General features: G+C 51.8%; 7 protein-coding genes across 7 annotated transcripts; 1 reads left to right on the top strand and 6 right to left on the bottom strand.

Annotated features, from left to right (window-relative positions):
- Positions 1-134: 134 nt before the first annotated feature.
- COCMIDRAFT_25286 (uncharacterized protein) lies at positions 135-867 on the bottom strand (the record flags this gene model as incomplete). The annotated part of the gene is made up of 2 exons (XM_007688567.1): positions 135-778; positions 834-867. 2 exons carry the CDS (start codon positions 865-867, stop codon positions 135-137), a joined length of 678 nt encoding a protein of 225 aa, XP_007686757.1.
- Positions 868-3,101: 2,234 nt separating this feature from the next.
- On the bottom strand, positions 3,102-4,369 carry COCMIDRAFT_92113 (uncharacterized protein; the record flags this gene model as incomplete). Its single annotated transcript, XM_007688590.1, has 3 exons — positions 3,102-3,982; positions 4,038-4,214; positions 4,270-4,369. 3 exons carry the CDS (start codon positions 4,367-4,369, stop codon positions 3,102-3,104), a joined length of 1,158 nt encoding a protein of 385 aa, XP_007686780.1.
- A 1,254-nt stretch (positions 4,370-5,623) lies between these two features.
- Positions 5,624-6,364, bottom strand: COCMIDRAFT_25284 (uncharacterized protein; the record flags this gene model as incomplete). Its single annotated transcript, XM_007688566.1, has 2 exons — positions 5,624-6,238; positions 6,317-6,364. The coding sequence occupies 2 exons, from the start codon at positions 6,362-6,364 to the stop codon at positions 5,624-5,626; spliced, it is 663 nt and encodes a 220-aa protein (XP_007686756.1).
- A 608-nt stretch (positions 6,365-6,972) lies between these two features.
- Positions 6,973-7,295, top strand: COCMIDRAFT_35676 (uncharacterized protein; the record flags this gene model as incomplete). Its single annotated transcript, XM_007688572.1, has 2 exons — positions 6,973-7,168; positions 7,234-7,295. The coding sequence occupies 2 exons, from the start codon at positions 6,973-6,975 to the stop codon at positions 7,293-7,295; spliced, it is 258 nt and encodes an 85-aa protein (XP_007686762.1).
- A 696-nt stretch (positions 7,296-7,991) lies between these two features.
- Positions 7,992-9,314, bottom strand: COCMIDRAFT_92067 (uncharacterized protein; the record flags this gene model as incomplete). Its single annotated transcript, XM_007688589.1, has 1 exon — positions 7,992-9,314. One exon carries the CDS (start codon positions 9,312-9,314, stop codon positions 7,992-7,994), a length of 1,323 nt encoding a protein of 440 aa, XP_007686779.1.
- Positions 9,315-10,683: 1,369 nt separating this feature from the next.
- COCMIDRAFT_92088 (uncharacterized protein) lies at positions 10,684-11,331 on the bottom strand (the record flags this gene model as incomplete). Its single annotated transcript, XM_007688588.1, has 3 exons — positions 10,684-10,897; positions 10,968-11,150; positions 11,216-11,331. The coding sequence occupies 3 exons, from the start codon at positions 11,329-11,331 to the stop codon at positions 10,684-10,686; spliced, it is 513 nt and encodes a 170-aa protein (XP_007686778.1).
- A 1,213-nt stretch (positions 11,332-12,544) lies between these two features.
- Positions 12,545-15,207, bottom strand: COCMIDRAFT_92092 (uncharacterized protein; the record flags this gene model as incomplete). The annotated part of the gene is made up of 2 exons (XM_007688587.1): positions 12,545-14,865; positions 14,916-15,207. 2 exons carry the CDS (start codon positions 15,205-15,207, stop codon positions 12,545-12,547), a joined length of 2,613 nt encoding a protein of 870 aa, XP_007686777.1.
- Positions 15,208-15,416: the final 209 nt, after the last annotated feature.

Raw genomic sequence — 15,416 nt, 5'->3', positions numbered from 1 at the left:
GTCTCTGCAGGGGGTAGCGACCCACTCCACTCTCTCGACGTACATGTGCTGCTACGCCCAGCCGCCGTGGGAAGCCAGCAACAGTAGTCGCAGCATGAGTGCAGCATATTGTTAATTGTTTTTGTGCTTGTTGGTCAGCGACGACGATCCAGGTCCTGCGGGGGCGGCGACGGTAGCGAGGTGCGACCGTCCCCGTAGATGGAACAGAAGGGAGCCGTTTCAGCTACCGACCGAACAGCAGCATTGTGCCAGGCCAATGCAACGTTGCAAGGGATGGCTGTAAGATTAGAGAGCAAGACTTCGGGCTGAGGTGATGTCGGGCGACAAGATTGCGGGGAGCGCCAGACTGACGAGTATGAGCGCGAGCACGCAGGCACAGGACAGGCACAGGACAGGCACAGGACAGGCACAGGACAGGCACAGGACAGGCACAGGACAGGCACACAGGCACACAGGCACACAGGCAGTCCGCAAGCCGAGCAAGGCCAGATTGAAACACGGTCGTTGCTAGCCTGGTCGAACCGCTGTACCGGGTGCTCCACAAGGCTGGGAGGGCAAAGTGCGACTGGCGCGCCGCCGGCCGGCCCAAGTGCATGAACACCACCACTGCTGGCTCCAGAACTGCCCGTCCGCCCTTCTCGAAACAACAGACGGGCAGCAGTGGCTATGCCATCTGCCGTGCCAGCCAGCTGAACCCATGGTGCCTGTTTGACAGTCAACGCCGCCGCGGATGCCTGTCCCCATTGGCACCAGGCACGTGGGTCTCCGCTGCAAGGCGCTGTTTGGAGCCACAGCATTCGTCGACTGCACTCGAGAGTGCATGCGGGGCGCACACATCTGACACTCCTGAGACGGGAACGAGGGCATGGTAGCCGAGGCCCTGTACGCCTCCTGGCCAGCTCCAGCTCCAGTTTCAGCCTTTTACAGACGTGTTCCAGCTATATTGCCCGCCGTTAAGAGCGACGTGTGCGCTCGTCGCTGACCACGCCATGACTCGGCTATCACCATCGACGAAACAAACACGCCCATGGAGACAGCGTCTCTCCACCTCGCAAACACCTGCCCAAATGCGGTCCTTCTCTACGTCATGTCTAATCTTTGTCTACACACGGAACCATTCTCGGCCGCCGCCTACATGCTCACGCGCTTACTGCGGCTTCCCCCTTCGACGTTGCGGACCGCTTGTCCAAAGTTTCCGCTGCAGCAACATATGCATCCCCCAAGCTCGAGTCTGAGTAAGCAGATGCTTGCTTCATCGACTGTCGACTTGACGCCGCACACAGCACTTGCCCTTGCCAAAAGCACCGCTGGTGCGTCATGAATGCCAGGCGCCACACCAAGCCTGCGCCCTACGGACACTCCGCTTTGAGAGTGCAATTACCACGACGACTGCAAGCCAACACATGCATATGCTGCTCACGCTGCTGCATCACGGCACGGCTGTGTGGAGCATACTCAGCCACCGAATTACACGTACATAGACGTGCAGTAGCCATGAACCCAGTACATGGCATTTACTGTCTTGAGATATACCACGAATGGCTAGGTTTAGGTCCTGGGAGTCATGTCCAGCATTTTACAGAGCCACCAAATCTCCGAACAGGTGTGGCCTCAGGGTGTGCAGGGATTGCTGCAAAAGCGATCCACCCCGTGCTACGGTTACTTGCAACCGTACCTTCACAGCTATCGCCAAGCCTGCCACCACGTAACAACTTGACAAAATCGGCCCTCTGCTACGGTACAAAAGTCGTTCGGCATGCGCGTGCACGACATGCGCATTCCACTTGTGCAACTGCCCATGTACGCATGTGTGTACGGAGTAGTATATAGTATGTATGCAAGTAGTAGAACTGTGGGGCACAAACTACCAAACGCATTGACATGGAGTTGGAGCTTTTCAGCTTTGTGCCCGTAAGGCAACCCATCAGCATCATTCTTCTGCCAAAGCAGATAAAAAAGATTACGCCATGTCACGCCTATCGCCCAATTTACAAGGCTAATGAGCTGATTTGTAAAGGGTATTGTCTATCAAGCTCGTATTGGGGCAGCAAACTCGCTACACACATACCAGATGAGTCGACTGCAATGACGTCCAGTCAAACTACCACGGCATTGTCAAGATCGAGCCCCGCAGACGGCGAATCGGCATCTCGGACGGAGCAGCCATGTGTCATCAGGGGAACAAGCGCTTTTGGGTAGAGTTTATCTTGCGGCGCCGCCGATACGCCGTTCAATGACTAGAATACGCACATTTGACCCCGCTGGAGACTGCCTGTCGTCAGCCTTGTACTTACTTACATTCAGTCGGGTACGGGGTGGGCAGAATCCTGCACGATCTATGGGCCCTATTGCTGTATGAGCCACCGGTTGATCACTGTCAAGTTGATAAGATCGCGTCTGGTCCTCACCGCCTGCCCATCGGTTCTGAATTTACCCTCTTCTGTGGCTTCGGTGTGGTAAGCCGCATGGTCCGTGTCGGTGGAAAGTCCCTTCTTGTGGGGTCTTGCACGGAAGTCGTACCCTTGCTTGCGCGCGCTGGTCATGTGCTAAGATCGGTCGCAAAATTACATGCGACTAGGGCTCTGGTGTTTGTTAAGCGACAGCACTGGAAGTGAGGAAGGTGTCTTCTCCGTGCGCACTAGACAACCGGCTCTGCTCTGTGTTTGCAAGTCACATATTCACTAAGTACGCTCTTTGTTTTTGCCCCGAAATTATGATTTGCAACAAACTAAACACTGAGTCGTGGTACACTACGGCTTCGAGAGAATAGCGCAACTCTTAAGAGCGCTTGGCATCCACCGTGAACCTTTAAACATGGTTCGCGCTACTCTGCCATCCTGTCACAGCCATTCCTTGCCAGATATGACTGGCTGCAACCGCAGTAAGGCCTTTCCGGGTCATATCCGTCACGGACTCGCGAGGAGTCCATGACGAGATGTCGCTGCCCTTGAAAGCAGGCACCTGTCGGACCAAGACCATTTTCGGACGATCCGCTCTCATACCTGCATTTCGGTTTCCAGTTATGGCTCGAGTCGTGGCCTTGGGTCCGAAGCTAATCTCATGCTGACCGAAATGCATTTGATAGGACAATGCCACGCCTTCTAGGCCCATTGCCATCTCGCCCGGATCCACTTCAAGACGTACACAAGCAGTACAAGGACAGGGACTTCAATTAGAGGTCCGACGGTACTTGCCAGAGCTTGTCCACTGCCAGCGCCATACACGGCTACCACTACTGCAATAGCGAGTTCAAAGTTATTGCTTGCAGCAGTAAAACTTTGTGTACAGCTAACCTTGTACCCAAAACCCATCTTCCAGCAGAACCAAACTGTGCTTGTGAAGATGACGAGGAAGTAGACGAGCAGCGGTGCGCAGACACGAAGAACGTCGGTGATCTGTCGGACAACATGCGCGCCCTGGCTTGCAAAGAGGACGATGATGGTGTAAATCAAGCCAATGAGGGAGAACGGTGCAATGTATCGGATGAAGCGCCGTTGGTATCGTGCTTCTCCAAGTAGGGTTCTTAAGGCCAGCCGAGTGACGACCGCTGCTCCGAGGGGTATACCAAGGAACACCCCGACACTTTTCGCAACGCCTTGGTATGAGACGGCCGTCTTTTCGCCGTGGCTGACGACCTGGATGTAGAATACGGCAAAGGGCGCAAAAAGGATAATTTGCAGTATCGAGTTGAAGGCGACAAGAACCGCGCAGTAGTCGCCGTCACCCTGTGCGAGATCAGTCCAGATGAGGACCATGGCAATGCACCTCGCGATGCCCACAAAGATGAGTCCCTCGCGCAGATCCTGGCGGTCTGGCAGAAACGCCCAGGCAAGGCCAACCATGAATAGCGGGGCGATGATCCAGTTCAAGACAAACGAGACTGCGATTTGGATCCAGAGTTCCTTGGAGTTGAAAAGCAGATGCAGTGTTTCGTAGCGGACCTTGCAAAGGATTGGGTACATCATGACAAGCAGTCCAATCGCTGTGCATACATTAGCGTTAAGTCGACCCGACTCGCTTTTGTAGGTTACACATACCTATGGGTATGCTCACACCCACGAATTCGCCTTTTTGCAGCGCAGGTCCTACAGAGTCGACTGTATTTCCAAGCGCAATCCCAATTCCCATAGCAAGTACAATCCAGACGACGAGGAACCGGTCCAGAAAGGAAAGCGCCTTCAATGGCGGAAGGTCCCTTTGTTCACCATCGTGTCCTGTTGATAAAAATAAGGTTCTAGTTCGTAGGATCAACTAAACTGCCATGCTTACCTGCGATAGCCTGCGCACCTCCAGCTTTCTCAACATCTTCTCCATCTCTTATCCCCGCGCTCTCGCCATGCTGGTATGCACCTTGTTCTGTTGTGTTCATGGTGGTTTGCGACGTTGGTGCATGCGGTGGACCGTTTGTGTATTCGAAGTCTTTTAAGCATGGGTTCTAGAGAATAGTCGGCCAATCAGCGGTCGCCAGTGACATATTTGCTGCCAAGGAGCTAGTCGGTGGCACGTTGTAAGTCTAAGAGATTACTTATCGTCATGAAGTGATGGATTGCTCCGCTCGGTGTATTTCTCGCAATAGGTTTGCATGTTGGGGAGTCCAGGGTATATTGCGCTTGCTAGGGGATTAGAGGACAAACGATCCAAGTTTCGAGCAGAAGAAGCATTGGTGTACAATGGTCAATCGTCATCGCTGGACTTTGAGCACCGATTCGCGGTGCTCTATGCGAAGTATCAATAATACATAGAACCTTTCCCCCTTTTGGAGCCATCAATTTCTTGGATCAAAAAAATGCATACGTGGAACTATGGAACCAGGCCTCACAAAACCAGGCCACCTGCTCGATGGTCCCCTCTTCCCACTTCCAAGATTACAATATCATCAAATGACCATCGCTTGTGCACCCATATCTCAACACCAAAGATATCCCAAGTCATTCGTCACATTTGTGAACCCTATCTGTGCGGTTTCATGATCCACAAAAGTTTGTATACCCATGCAATTTGCACACTATCCAACCTTGTACCCAGTATTGCCATCCCTCAACCTCTCACCTTCGCGTCCACTCCATCATTATCTGCGCTTCTCGATGCATAAAAAAAACCCCAGTATATAAAAAAAATCGCACTTGCCACGTACTATGCAAGCGACTTAATACTACCTCCCGTTACTCACTGCCTCTGAATCAAAAAAAAATAACAATAATCAGGGTACACAATCATACTGAACTTTTCAAATCCCATTTTTTTTTGTTTTTGCCATAGAATTTTACCAAAAAAAAAGCCATTTGTAGAAGTTTTGACCTGAGATTGAACATGAAAATTTCCCATTGAACTCATTTCACTCAAGCTACCTTGAACAAGCTCTCGAAGAACAAAACTCCCCCCTCCCCCCCCTCTCCTTTTCTCCCTTTTCTTGCCTTAACTTTCTCATCTGGGTATATCTTCCCTTATCCATCTCAAACCAAACCTCCTTCTATTCCACACTCTTCTCTCTCTCTCTCTCTCTCTCTCTCTCTCTCTCTATCTTTCCTTCATCTCCTTGCCTCCCAAAACCCCCATCTCACCTCCCTCACACCCATATCCCAAAAAAACAAAAAACAAAGGATAGCGTAATGAATTCTCGCTTCTACACGTGGACCCTCCTCTCCCTAATAGCACCCGCCAACCACTCCAAACTCCCCCTCCGACTCTTCTTCGCCGCCTCCATCGAATCCCTCCTTCCCTCGTTCTGATGCGGATGCGGATGCGGTTGCTGATGCCACACTTCGATGTCGCCTTCGCGGCACAATGGCGTGCCGTCTTGCTCGCCGTGTTGGAGGCGCGCGAGTTCTTCTTCTTCGGCGAGGCGGATTATGTGGGGTTCTTTACATGTCTTTTGCGGTGGGCAAGACTCGCTGAGCGGTGGGGGTGTTGAGCAGGGCGCTGAGGATGTGCATTGGTTGTGTGAGACTGGGGCGAGGAGGTGGGAGAGGAAGGATGTGAGGGCGTGGTGGTCCATGTGGGTGGCGTGGTGGGCGGCGATTTGCTCGTGGTAGTGATGGTGTGCTGGTGAGGGAGCGAGGATGGAGCTGTAGAGCGATACTGAAGGTATGATTGGGAAGAACGACATGCGTGATGTATGTTGTTGTGGTGGACCCGGTTTTTGTTGGATGGTTCGTATGTGTGTTTTGGCGTTGCAGTCCGGTTTGATCGCGGCGCTCGCAGTAAAGGTAAAAGTGTATGTGACTTTCTTAATCGACGTCTTTGATACAAATAGCAGTGGTTTGTAGATGGAAATAATAAACTTCCCGCACTCCCATGGGCGTCATATATAACCCACCACCACCTCCACATCCACAAAACGCAACCAACACCACGACAGCACCATGGTGTGATACCCTCTCACACCCCACATTCCCAAAAAAAAACACTCAACCAGAGTACACACGTGTTGACCTAGATTAAACCAATGCGCCGCCACACAAATCCAGAAGCCGCACCCGAATCCAGACACGTGGTGGCGCGACCGGATACTTCCGAAAACCATCTCCCCCATATCACGCCACATATCTCTCCACCCGCCGCTACCCCCCGCGCCACCCACACCGGGCCCTCCCGACGCAGCTTACTATGCACATGCGCAGGGTAACGCGGAAGACGGAAAAAGGGGCGAATCCCAGGGGCCTGCAGAGTGGGAAGAAGAAGAAGAGGAGGAGGAAAAAAAAAACCAACAAAAGTATCTGGAGATACTTTTCTGATTTTTTCTTTCGCGTATGGACTACGCATCGAGACACACGAACTGACTTAGTATCCGATCTCACCACTTTTTTTTTCTTTGCCTCTATATACTTACACACCTCCTCCTCCTCCTACTGCTACTTATAAAATCCAAACATCCTTTGGGATTCTCCCATAACCCCCCTTTACTGAAAATCAGCATTCTTCCATCGGGAGAAGATCGAATAAACATCACCAACTGATTCTATTTTCAAACACATGCTATACAACCCTTACCCTTGCCTCTCCTCCCCTTCACCCACCACCATGTCGACCCCGCTCGCAACCCCCACGCTCCTCACCGCCGAAGAAGCAGCGTTTGAGATGGAAAAGGCGGCGATAACGTCGTACGAGCAAGGGTGGGATGGATGGGATGGTCCGGTTTGGCCGGTGGGCTATGTGCAGTGTAGTATGCGTAAGTTTGTCTCTTTTTCTTGCTGGCGGGTTGGACAAAGGGATGGGCTGACTGAAGGTGTGTAGAAATGGATGGGTACGTGAGACCCAGAGTAGCGGTGGAGGGGGTGGATGATGTAGAGGCTTAGGAAGAGCGGTGTGGGATATATTGATAGGCGTTTTGATCGGGTTTTTTTTTAGTGTTTGGAAAATGTCGGAATAAAGTAATAGTAATGTTTGGGGGGGGGGGGGGTAAACGAGCCAGTGTAATGAGATCAATGAAAGAAAGAAAAAACTTTCAAACACTCATCCATTTATTGACACCACGTTGAAAAGAAAATCCCAAAGATAGGCGTACGATCATATATTTCTGTTGAAGCTACTCTCTCTACACCTCTTCCAAAGGAAAACCTTCCCTCCCACAAAAAAAACGCCATGAGCGTCATCGCCAAAGCGCGCGCTTTTTAATTCCCCCAGGAACCCTTTCGAACGCCATAATCGTTACACGATAGCAGCATCTGTGCAGTTCATCCATGAAAAGAGAGAAAAGAGAGGTAGAAAAAGATATTGCGGCAAAACCGGGAGGAGTTGTGTTGCCCAAAAGAGAAGGCACGAAGTCCACCACAACCTCCAAATTATAGCTATCTTATCTCCCACCCCATGTGTTGGTTCGAAACTCGTGAGAACAAGGAGAAATCTAGGTTACGATTTTGAGATTGGAAGGAATCTTCAAAAAAAACACACCATTAATCCCATGCTGATTTTACAAAAAAATACCGGTTTCTCAGAATTTGTTCGAGTGAGTGGGTGAGTTGGGTGGAGAAAAACAACAGACGAGGTCCTTTCTAAGCCCCTTGCTTAATCTTCAGGTCCATGACATACTGCATCAAACTGCAGTCGTCACATTTAACAAGGGCTTGTAGAGCCTTCACTCTTGTGCGGAGAAGTTGGTTCTCGTCAGCGAGGCTCTTCTTCTCTCTTTCCATTTGCTTGATGTAGGCGGTTGCTGAAGCCAGGATGACGGCTTTGCTGGGCTTTGAAGGGGCGGGTAGGTCTTCAATGTCAGCGCTATCGCACCCCCGGGGGTTCTGTTGTAGTGAAGGTACAACTCTCTTTAGAGAATCGAGCTGCGTGTTGAGTGATTCGCGGTACTTGCGCTCGACCTGGTTGTGTGGTAGTCGCCGACGAGACTTTGGCTTTCCGTCGTCACCTTGAGGTGACTCTTTTGTGGAATTATCCTCTGTAGTCTCGCTCTTGGTCCTGTGGCGATCTTCAGTTGGTGATGAAGTCGTCTCTTTGCTCTCGAATTGTCGAGTAGAGAAGCCATTAGCCGATGCATCACTCTCGGATCGCTTCTTGGGCCTAGGCTGAATCTCTACTATGCCATCTTCGGCCATGACTTCTTGAGGCTCAGCAAGTAAATCACTGATGCTTGGTAGGTTGTCTTGGTCTGCAAACAAGAAGGGTGCACATCCGCCGCCACATGTTGATGGATTTGGTGGTGGTCCATCTTGATCATGGTTAGGACACAAGGGTGAGGTCCAGCAAGCAGAGAGGATATCTGGCTTGTTCTTGGTTCGCTTCGACGTAGTGTTGGTCGATGTCGAGGGTTGATTTCTTTCCACGGCCGGCTTTGCGGCAACTGATGGGCCCTCGGGCCCATCTGGAAAGGTGAGGTCTTCGACAAAGCCCGAGTCAATGCTATTGGGGAACATGGACTCGTATGCGGGGTTAGGAAACGTGTTGGCACGTTGGAGTGCCAGCCTTTGGGCGGCCGACATGTGGGATGATTGGTCTAGCCCGTTCGCCAGCAACACGGGTGCCTGTGCTGCGGGGTTATTACCACTTGTCGTGGGCTCAGGAGATGACTCCGTTGTCGACTTGCCCCCAGCAGTGTTGCCAAAGGGCTTGAGGACGTCGAGATCGCCGAGGAAGTAGTCGTTGGACAGGAAAAGCGAGTCGTCAAAGTAGGGATCGGCTGATGAAGCACCGATCAGAGGGTCAAAGTTGTTGAGGTCCTCAGGTGAAGAGCCTGACGTGTCGGTGGTGGTAGACTTTGGCATTTGAGAGGCGCGAGGGGCAGCAGTCGGTGGTAAAGGATCGGACCATTGGTTGTTCGGCAGGTTGAAACCGTCAGTATTGAGAAATGCGTCCCAATTGAGAGCCATGGTGATTGTCGGAGTGTGGAGGGTGGCACGGAAGAGCTCACGCGTTGATCAGGAGATACAATGGCTCGAGGGTGCTATGGCCAAGCCGCCAGATGAGACTAGCCAGCAAGGTGCAGGATCAGGACCAGGTGGGGGACGAGGATATAAGCGCGGCTACTCCCTTTAGTTTTGTGGTCGAGGCCTAGGAATGGGAGAAACAGCTGCACGGCTCTTGGGGAGATGGGTGGAAGAGGAAGAAGGGCAGGTGGGCTTGAGCAGTGTGAAGAAGGGAAACCCGAGATTGAGCCCGAGGAGGGGAGCAGGTGTCCGGGATGGTGAGTAGTAAGACCAAACACAAAGACTTGGCAGTGGTTGCAGGTGGTGGTTTGCAGGCCCGTGGTAGAGCATCTACTGCGTAGGTGGTGCGACCAGGGGGGAGTCGGGCTGGGGAATCGGGAGTTGCAGGGCGTGGACGTGTGTCGGTCGACGACGACAAGGGGAAAGCGAAAAGGACGTCGGGATCAGAAGGCTCAAACGGGCGTCTCAGCAGCAGAGCAGTGCACAAGACAGTGCAGCTGGTGCTGAGCTGGTGCTGGGCTGCGAGGGACTGGCCGGGCCTGGATGGCGGTTGAAGATCAGACCACCAGAAATGTGGCGTGACATTTGGCTGAGCCCCCCCGCCCACTGCCCAATGCGTCTTCCCCGGTACGCCCTCTGTGGTTCCTCGGCTCGAGCCCACAACTCAGCGGCCTCTCTCGCACCATTCTCGGCATACTGGCTATACTTGGGGAAGTAAGTACTCTATCCTAAGCATGTGCGGTATTGGACCGTGCAAGGTCTAGAGCGGCAGTAAAGGCCATGCTACTGCTACCACTTAAGTACTACCGGCGGCAGCGGGAGCCGTTCATGTGCCGTATACACTAATCCACCCACCTACGCTACCGCGCCGGGCCTGGTACTAAGTAGTGTGTACACATGTAGAGTATGTCTACTAGCACCGCCACCACCACCACCACCACTACTACTCCTTGGTCACTTGTCGTCCATATGTGTATACATAATACATGTCGACCGTCGTCATGGATAGAGTACGCTGCCACGGACACCATTGTCTCATTGGCGCTCAACATTTGCCCCGGTCCTGGCTGCCCTTTGGCTTGACCCACTTGCTCGCAGCCCGTTGATCAGGATAAAATCTACCTGCCCCGTTGGAGATCTCCCGTCCATCCCGAGCGACTAGAGCGGCCTGTGTGGCGTGCCCCATGTCTGTTTTTAGTCGCGTCCACTTGCGGCTACAGGCTATTATTGTGTAGTGTAGTGTAGTGTAGTATGTACGCGACTCCACATTGACGCTCTGCCTAGCATCAAGCTGCCTTCAAGTCGTCTTCTCTCAGACCATGAGAATCACCGGAATCGTCGGCTCGCCTACTTCGCGCGCTTTCTTCTTCGCTAGCCGAGCCCCGGGGATTATCGGTCCATGGCACAGCGGACAGTACTCATTGTACTTTGTATACCATTCGTCCAGGCAGTGTGAGTGGAACGCATGCGCGCATTCCAGTCCTCGCACCTGTGAATCGTCGGCGAAGTCGTCCAGACAAATAGCGCTACAGCAAAAATCAGCTCATGATGCGCCATTGTCGCCAGCAAATTTTAAAAAAAAAAAAATAAACTTACCATAGCGCATCTGACATTTGCGGCGCACCAGAACCTTTTTCCTTTTGGCCGGTGACCCACTCAGAAAAACACTGCGCCTTGACCCGACTTTCCAGCTCTTCTTTGCGCGTCTTCCACCCGTTCTCGCGCACGCGCCGTTCTTCGCGGGCCAGTCGTGGAAGGAGAAACCCTCTGCGCCGATTGCTACTTGTTAGCTCAGACGTGCAACTTTGACATGCAGTGCGCGGACGAGAGAGAGAGAGACTGACACAATGATGAGGACAACCAGCAGAATAATCAGAACCGAAGGCACAATGATGGCGATAACGAGCGTGCCACCTCTTGGACCTGACGGCTCCTTCGTCTCTGTGCTATTGCTCGACATAATATTCCGCGCTATCCAGGATTTTACACAAGCTTTTTTTTTTTTTAAGAAAAACAAAAAACAAAAAAAAATAAAGAAGGCAATGCCAATAATCCGGAGTACGACTTGTACGGGCGCTGGGTTCGACTATGCAGCTGAATATCCGACCTTGACTGTTCGGGCCTCGTGCATATCATCCGTCTCGCACTTATCGACCAGGAGTAGTATGTCGTGCCCCCTTCTAACACCGTCCTGTATGGCTAGAGTACCTTTGGCGCAGCAAATTCAGCAACTGTATTCATAACCCAGCGCGCAACCCTGACAAAGGCGATGCGTGATGAGGGAGTAAGAAGATGTGTGAGAGAGAAAGAGAGAGAGAGAAAGAGAGAAAGCACTGCCTCAGCGACAACCTCATCTGACAAAAAAACCAAGTCTAATCTCTGCACGCCGATACTGACAACACGGCTTGGCCGGAACTGACCTGTAATTTAGTGCCTCCAAGGCGTTCGTTTTCCCCAGTCAGGGGTTGCAGCTCTATCAAGATTGGCCAACCAGAGTAAATCACCTTGTTCTTGTGATGCGGGGTTGCGAGCTGGAAAGGGCCGACAGCTCTTCGTGGCTGTGACGCGCCAGCTTGGGTTGCATGTGTTGCACAAACTGACCGCACAAAAGATAGGACCTGGTTACCACTGACCGACTCGGTCACACTACACATGTACATGTACATGTACATGTGGACATGCGCCGCGCCGCAACGCGCTGCAGTTTTATAGATAACAAAGAGATAGTCGGAACCGAAGAAGGGGGAGGGGGGAGGGGCGGGGGAGAGGGACGGACAGCGCATGCACTACTAGTTGACAGCTGATAGTAGTTAAGTATTGCGTGCGTCATCACGCGACACCCCTTGTATCCCTGACCCGCTGCTTCACGATAACAGAGGCTCCATTGCGCAATGCTGCATTATCCTGGGTATCCTGGCTTCTGTGTTCGTGTACCTACTTTTACACAAGCGCGACTATTCTTGGACTACCGACGCACTTGGGATATCACGATTGGCGTGTAGAAAAACAGCAAAAATGCATCCGTCTCCCTCCCCCCTTGATAGGGCAGCAAAATCTCCATTATGAAACCTCATACATGCCATTATTAGCTCCTTGACGCCATTCGTGTCGTCTTTTCTGTCCATACATTTACATATAATCTCCAATGACCCTTCTCTGCCGTGACACGTCCCTTACTCTTTGTCCATACTCGCCTTTTCTCCTACAAAGAAACGTGCCGCAAAGACGACATAGTCTTCCTGGAATACCCCGCATCTTTCCATCCGGACTTGCCTGAAAACGCCTTGCTCATTTTCCTCGTTCTTGTTTTCTGCGTATGCAATAACACAGTTCTGATTTAGCGAGGGGTTGCCGTCTGGCTTCAAGCAAGTGCGGTGGCGTGACCGCTTGATGGCAGCGTCATCAGAGGCTTTACGCTTCTTGCCCTTTGACGACGGATTTGTCTTGGCCGCAGAATTCAAGATATCTGGAGACATCGCATGGTGAGAACGGTCGAGACTCGGTAGGATTATGGGCTCGTTCGAGCTATCCGCCCGTCGAATAGGCACTGGGGTAATCGGGTTAGTCTCTCCTGACTGAAGCGTGTACTCCATAGACTCTAGACCAATATTAGGGTTGGTATGCTGGCTAGAGAGAGGAGATGCTTCGCGCAACATCTCTTCTGGTCTCACAAACAAAGGAGGGTTCATTTCGGGACTTTGAACTGCAAACATGCTACTGCCTAGTGAAGCGCGACGATCAAAATTGTACTTTGTAGAAAGCACAAAGTCCTTCTCCGATTGGGTGGAGAGACGAGCATCGTTCAACTGCAATGTGCCAGGCTTACGGCAAAGATCAGTTGGCTCATTCTCTCCCAGGATCACCTCATCTTGAGACTGGCATATGAGGGGAGTTCCTTTAAGGGACGTATCCATGCTGCAATTCTCGGATGATGTGGGCGCTGGCGTGTTCTTGTTGTCCGCAATTTTCTCTGGTTTGCAGATGCTGGCAGGCGTATCCTTGTTCTTCGATGATTCAAGGCATTCGTTCGTGCTCTCCGCACGGCCGAGTCGAGGATCGAGACATAATGGCCTTGCCGATCTTTCTGTGATGCGTTTTGGTGGATCCCATTTGTGGTCAACTAGGACCGTCTTATTCTGTCCCAGAATCACCGACCTCGTAAGCAGAATATCCTGGCCATCTTTCTTCACCCTCGCAGAAAGAGTGCCCTTCCGTGGGGACATGCTTCGTTTTGGCTTCGTAGGTACAGAGTACAGCCCTATGGGTGGCGCTGGCCATCCTGTGTAGCTGTTCGGTGGAGGAAGTGGCACGTATGGTAATTCGATAGCTCCTTGCTCGCCAAGGTCAGGAACTTGTTGCGATGAGAAAAGGAGACGATTGACATTTCGAGGCGCTCCTGGAGACTCATGGACAGCTTCTGTGAGGTTTCTGTGTAGAAGCGGATATGTGCCATCGTTGAAGCCCCGAAAAGGCTGGTCCGGTAAGAGATACGGTGGTGCAGATGCACTATGTTTAAATCGATTGGACATGATGCTAAAATCTTGAATAGGACCCATCAAGAGAGGTTGGTTTGAGTCGGGAAAACTGAAGGGCTGATGTTGGAGCGGACCAAAATACGGTGTGGTATTCGGTTGACATGGTTGATCGCTCAGATCGCTCGATATACTCTGTCCTTGGATGTGCGGTAAGTTGTCTGGTATTCCACTCCATGAACCAAGCTCAGGAGCAGTTGGTATGCCAAATCTATCTGCACTCAACGACTTTTCCTGTGTTGACAAGCTATATCCTTGGGTGCATTCGCCTTCGGTATTCGCGTCGAAATCATTATGACCAGGCTGGGTGCTGTTGAGCTCGTCGTCGCTTTCAGTTTGTCGAGTCTCAACTGTTTGTACACCTGCGGCAGCGCTATCGATTTGCTTAACGAGTGGAAAGTTCTCGTCGAACATCCGTTTCGGCGCCGTTAGGTAGCCTACACCACTCGTGAGTTTCCTGCCCTCTCCGGCGGTGATGATCACGTCGATTGTACCGAAAACCTTTCCTCCTGGCTTCTGCATATTCCGGACTTCATCTGGCATTTGCATAGCTGCAAGCGCCTCTAGAAATGTGGCGGTTGGAGGAATTTCCCCTTGTTCGTTAGCACCTCTCTCATTTGCTTCTTTTTTAAAGGCGTGGCAAATATCCTGCCATCGGTGCGATGCTGAGATAGGCTTGTGATACGTTTCAAGGCTCGTTCCTAGCTCTATTCCAGATGGGAAGATCACCCATGGCCGCTCAGCAGTAAAATCGACCCTAGTGCCAGCAAAGATCTGATGGTGTCCTTTGACGCCAGTCCTGACGTCGTGCGTAGCCATAAACCAGCAACTATTCAGCTGCCCGTTGAAGAAGACTTCGATCTTGAGGGATGTTTTGTGATCGCGGAGACCGGTTATGTATGTTCTGTCTGAAAGATTGACATGGAGAACAAGTGCTTTGGGTTCTTGAGAGGACGGAATGCCTACGAAGTAAAGATTAGCTTTGGTATTGTTATGAGGTGTAGTCAGGTACCCGTAGTCGCCCCTGTTATCTCTGCGCACTCTTCGTCGAAAGCGTCCCAGCCAGCTTGCACCTGTAGAAAGGGCGCATTTCCTAGCCAGTTTAGACGGTATTGTTGTTCGTCACCCTGGAAAGGTATGGATACTTCCTTGAGCAGCCTGCTGTTCTGCAGCTGTTTCTCAGCCGCCTCTGACTGCTGCTTGGCTGCCTCGCCCTTTCTTAGTATAATCTGCTCAGAAATGGTGCCGGCAAGTGGCAAGGTGCCTAGGCGTGCCGACACGCCGCGTGCCAGGTAGGTAGGCATGTTTGTGGGGCGGCGATAGAATATCTTGCGTATCAGAATATGGCGCAATAGACAGCATGGATAATTGTGTTAGGCAATGGAAAGATTTCTCACAACGGGAAATGCGCACGCGTATACCATCTGGGATGTGTCGGGCGTGGTTGAGCGTGGTCGGGGTTTGTCGCGTGGCTTATATCGTGGACTTCCAGATCGGGTAGGCACCTTCAAAC

This window comes from Bipolaris oryzae (assembly GCF_000523455.1).
Source record: "Bipolaris oryzae ATCC 44560 unplaced genomic scaffold scaffold_44, whole genome shotgun sequence".
NCBI lineage: Eukaryota > Fungi > Ascomycota > Dothideomycetes > Pleosporales > Pleosporaceae > Bipolaris > Bipolaris oryzae.
Note: the sequence above shows the minus strand (reverse complement) of the source record. Positions and strands in the feature narration are given on the sequence as shown.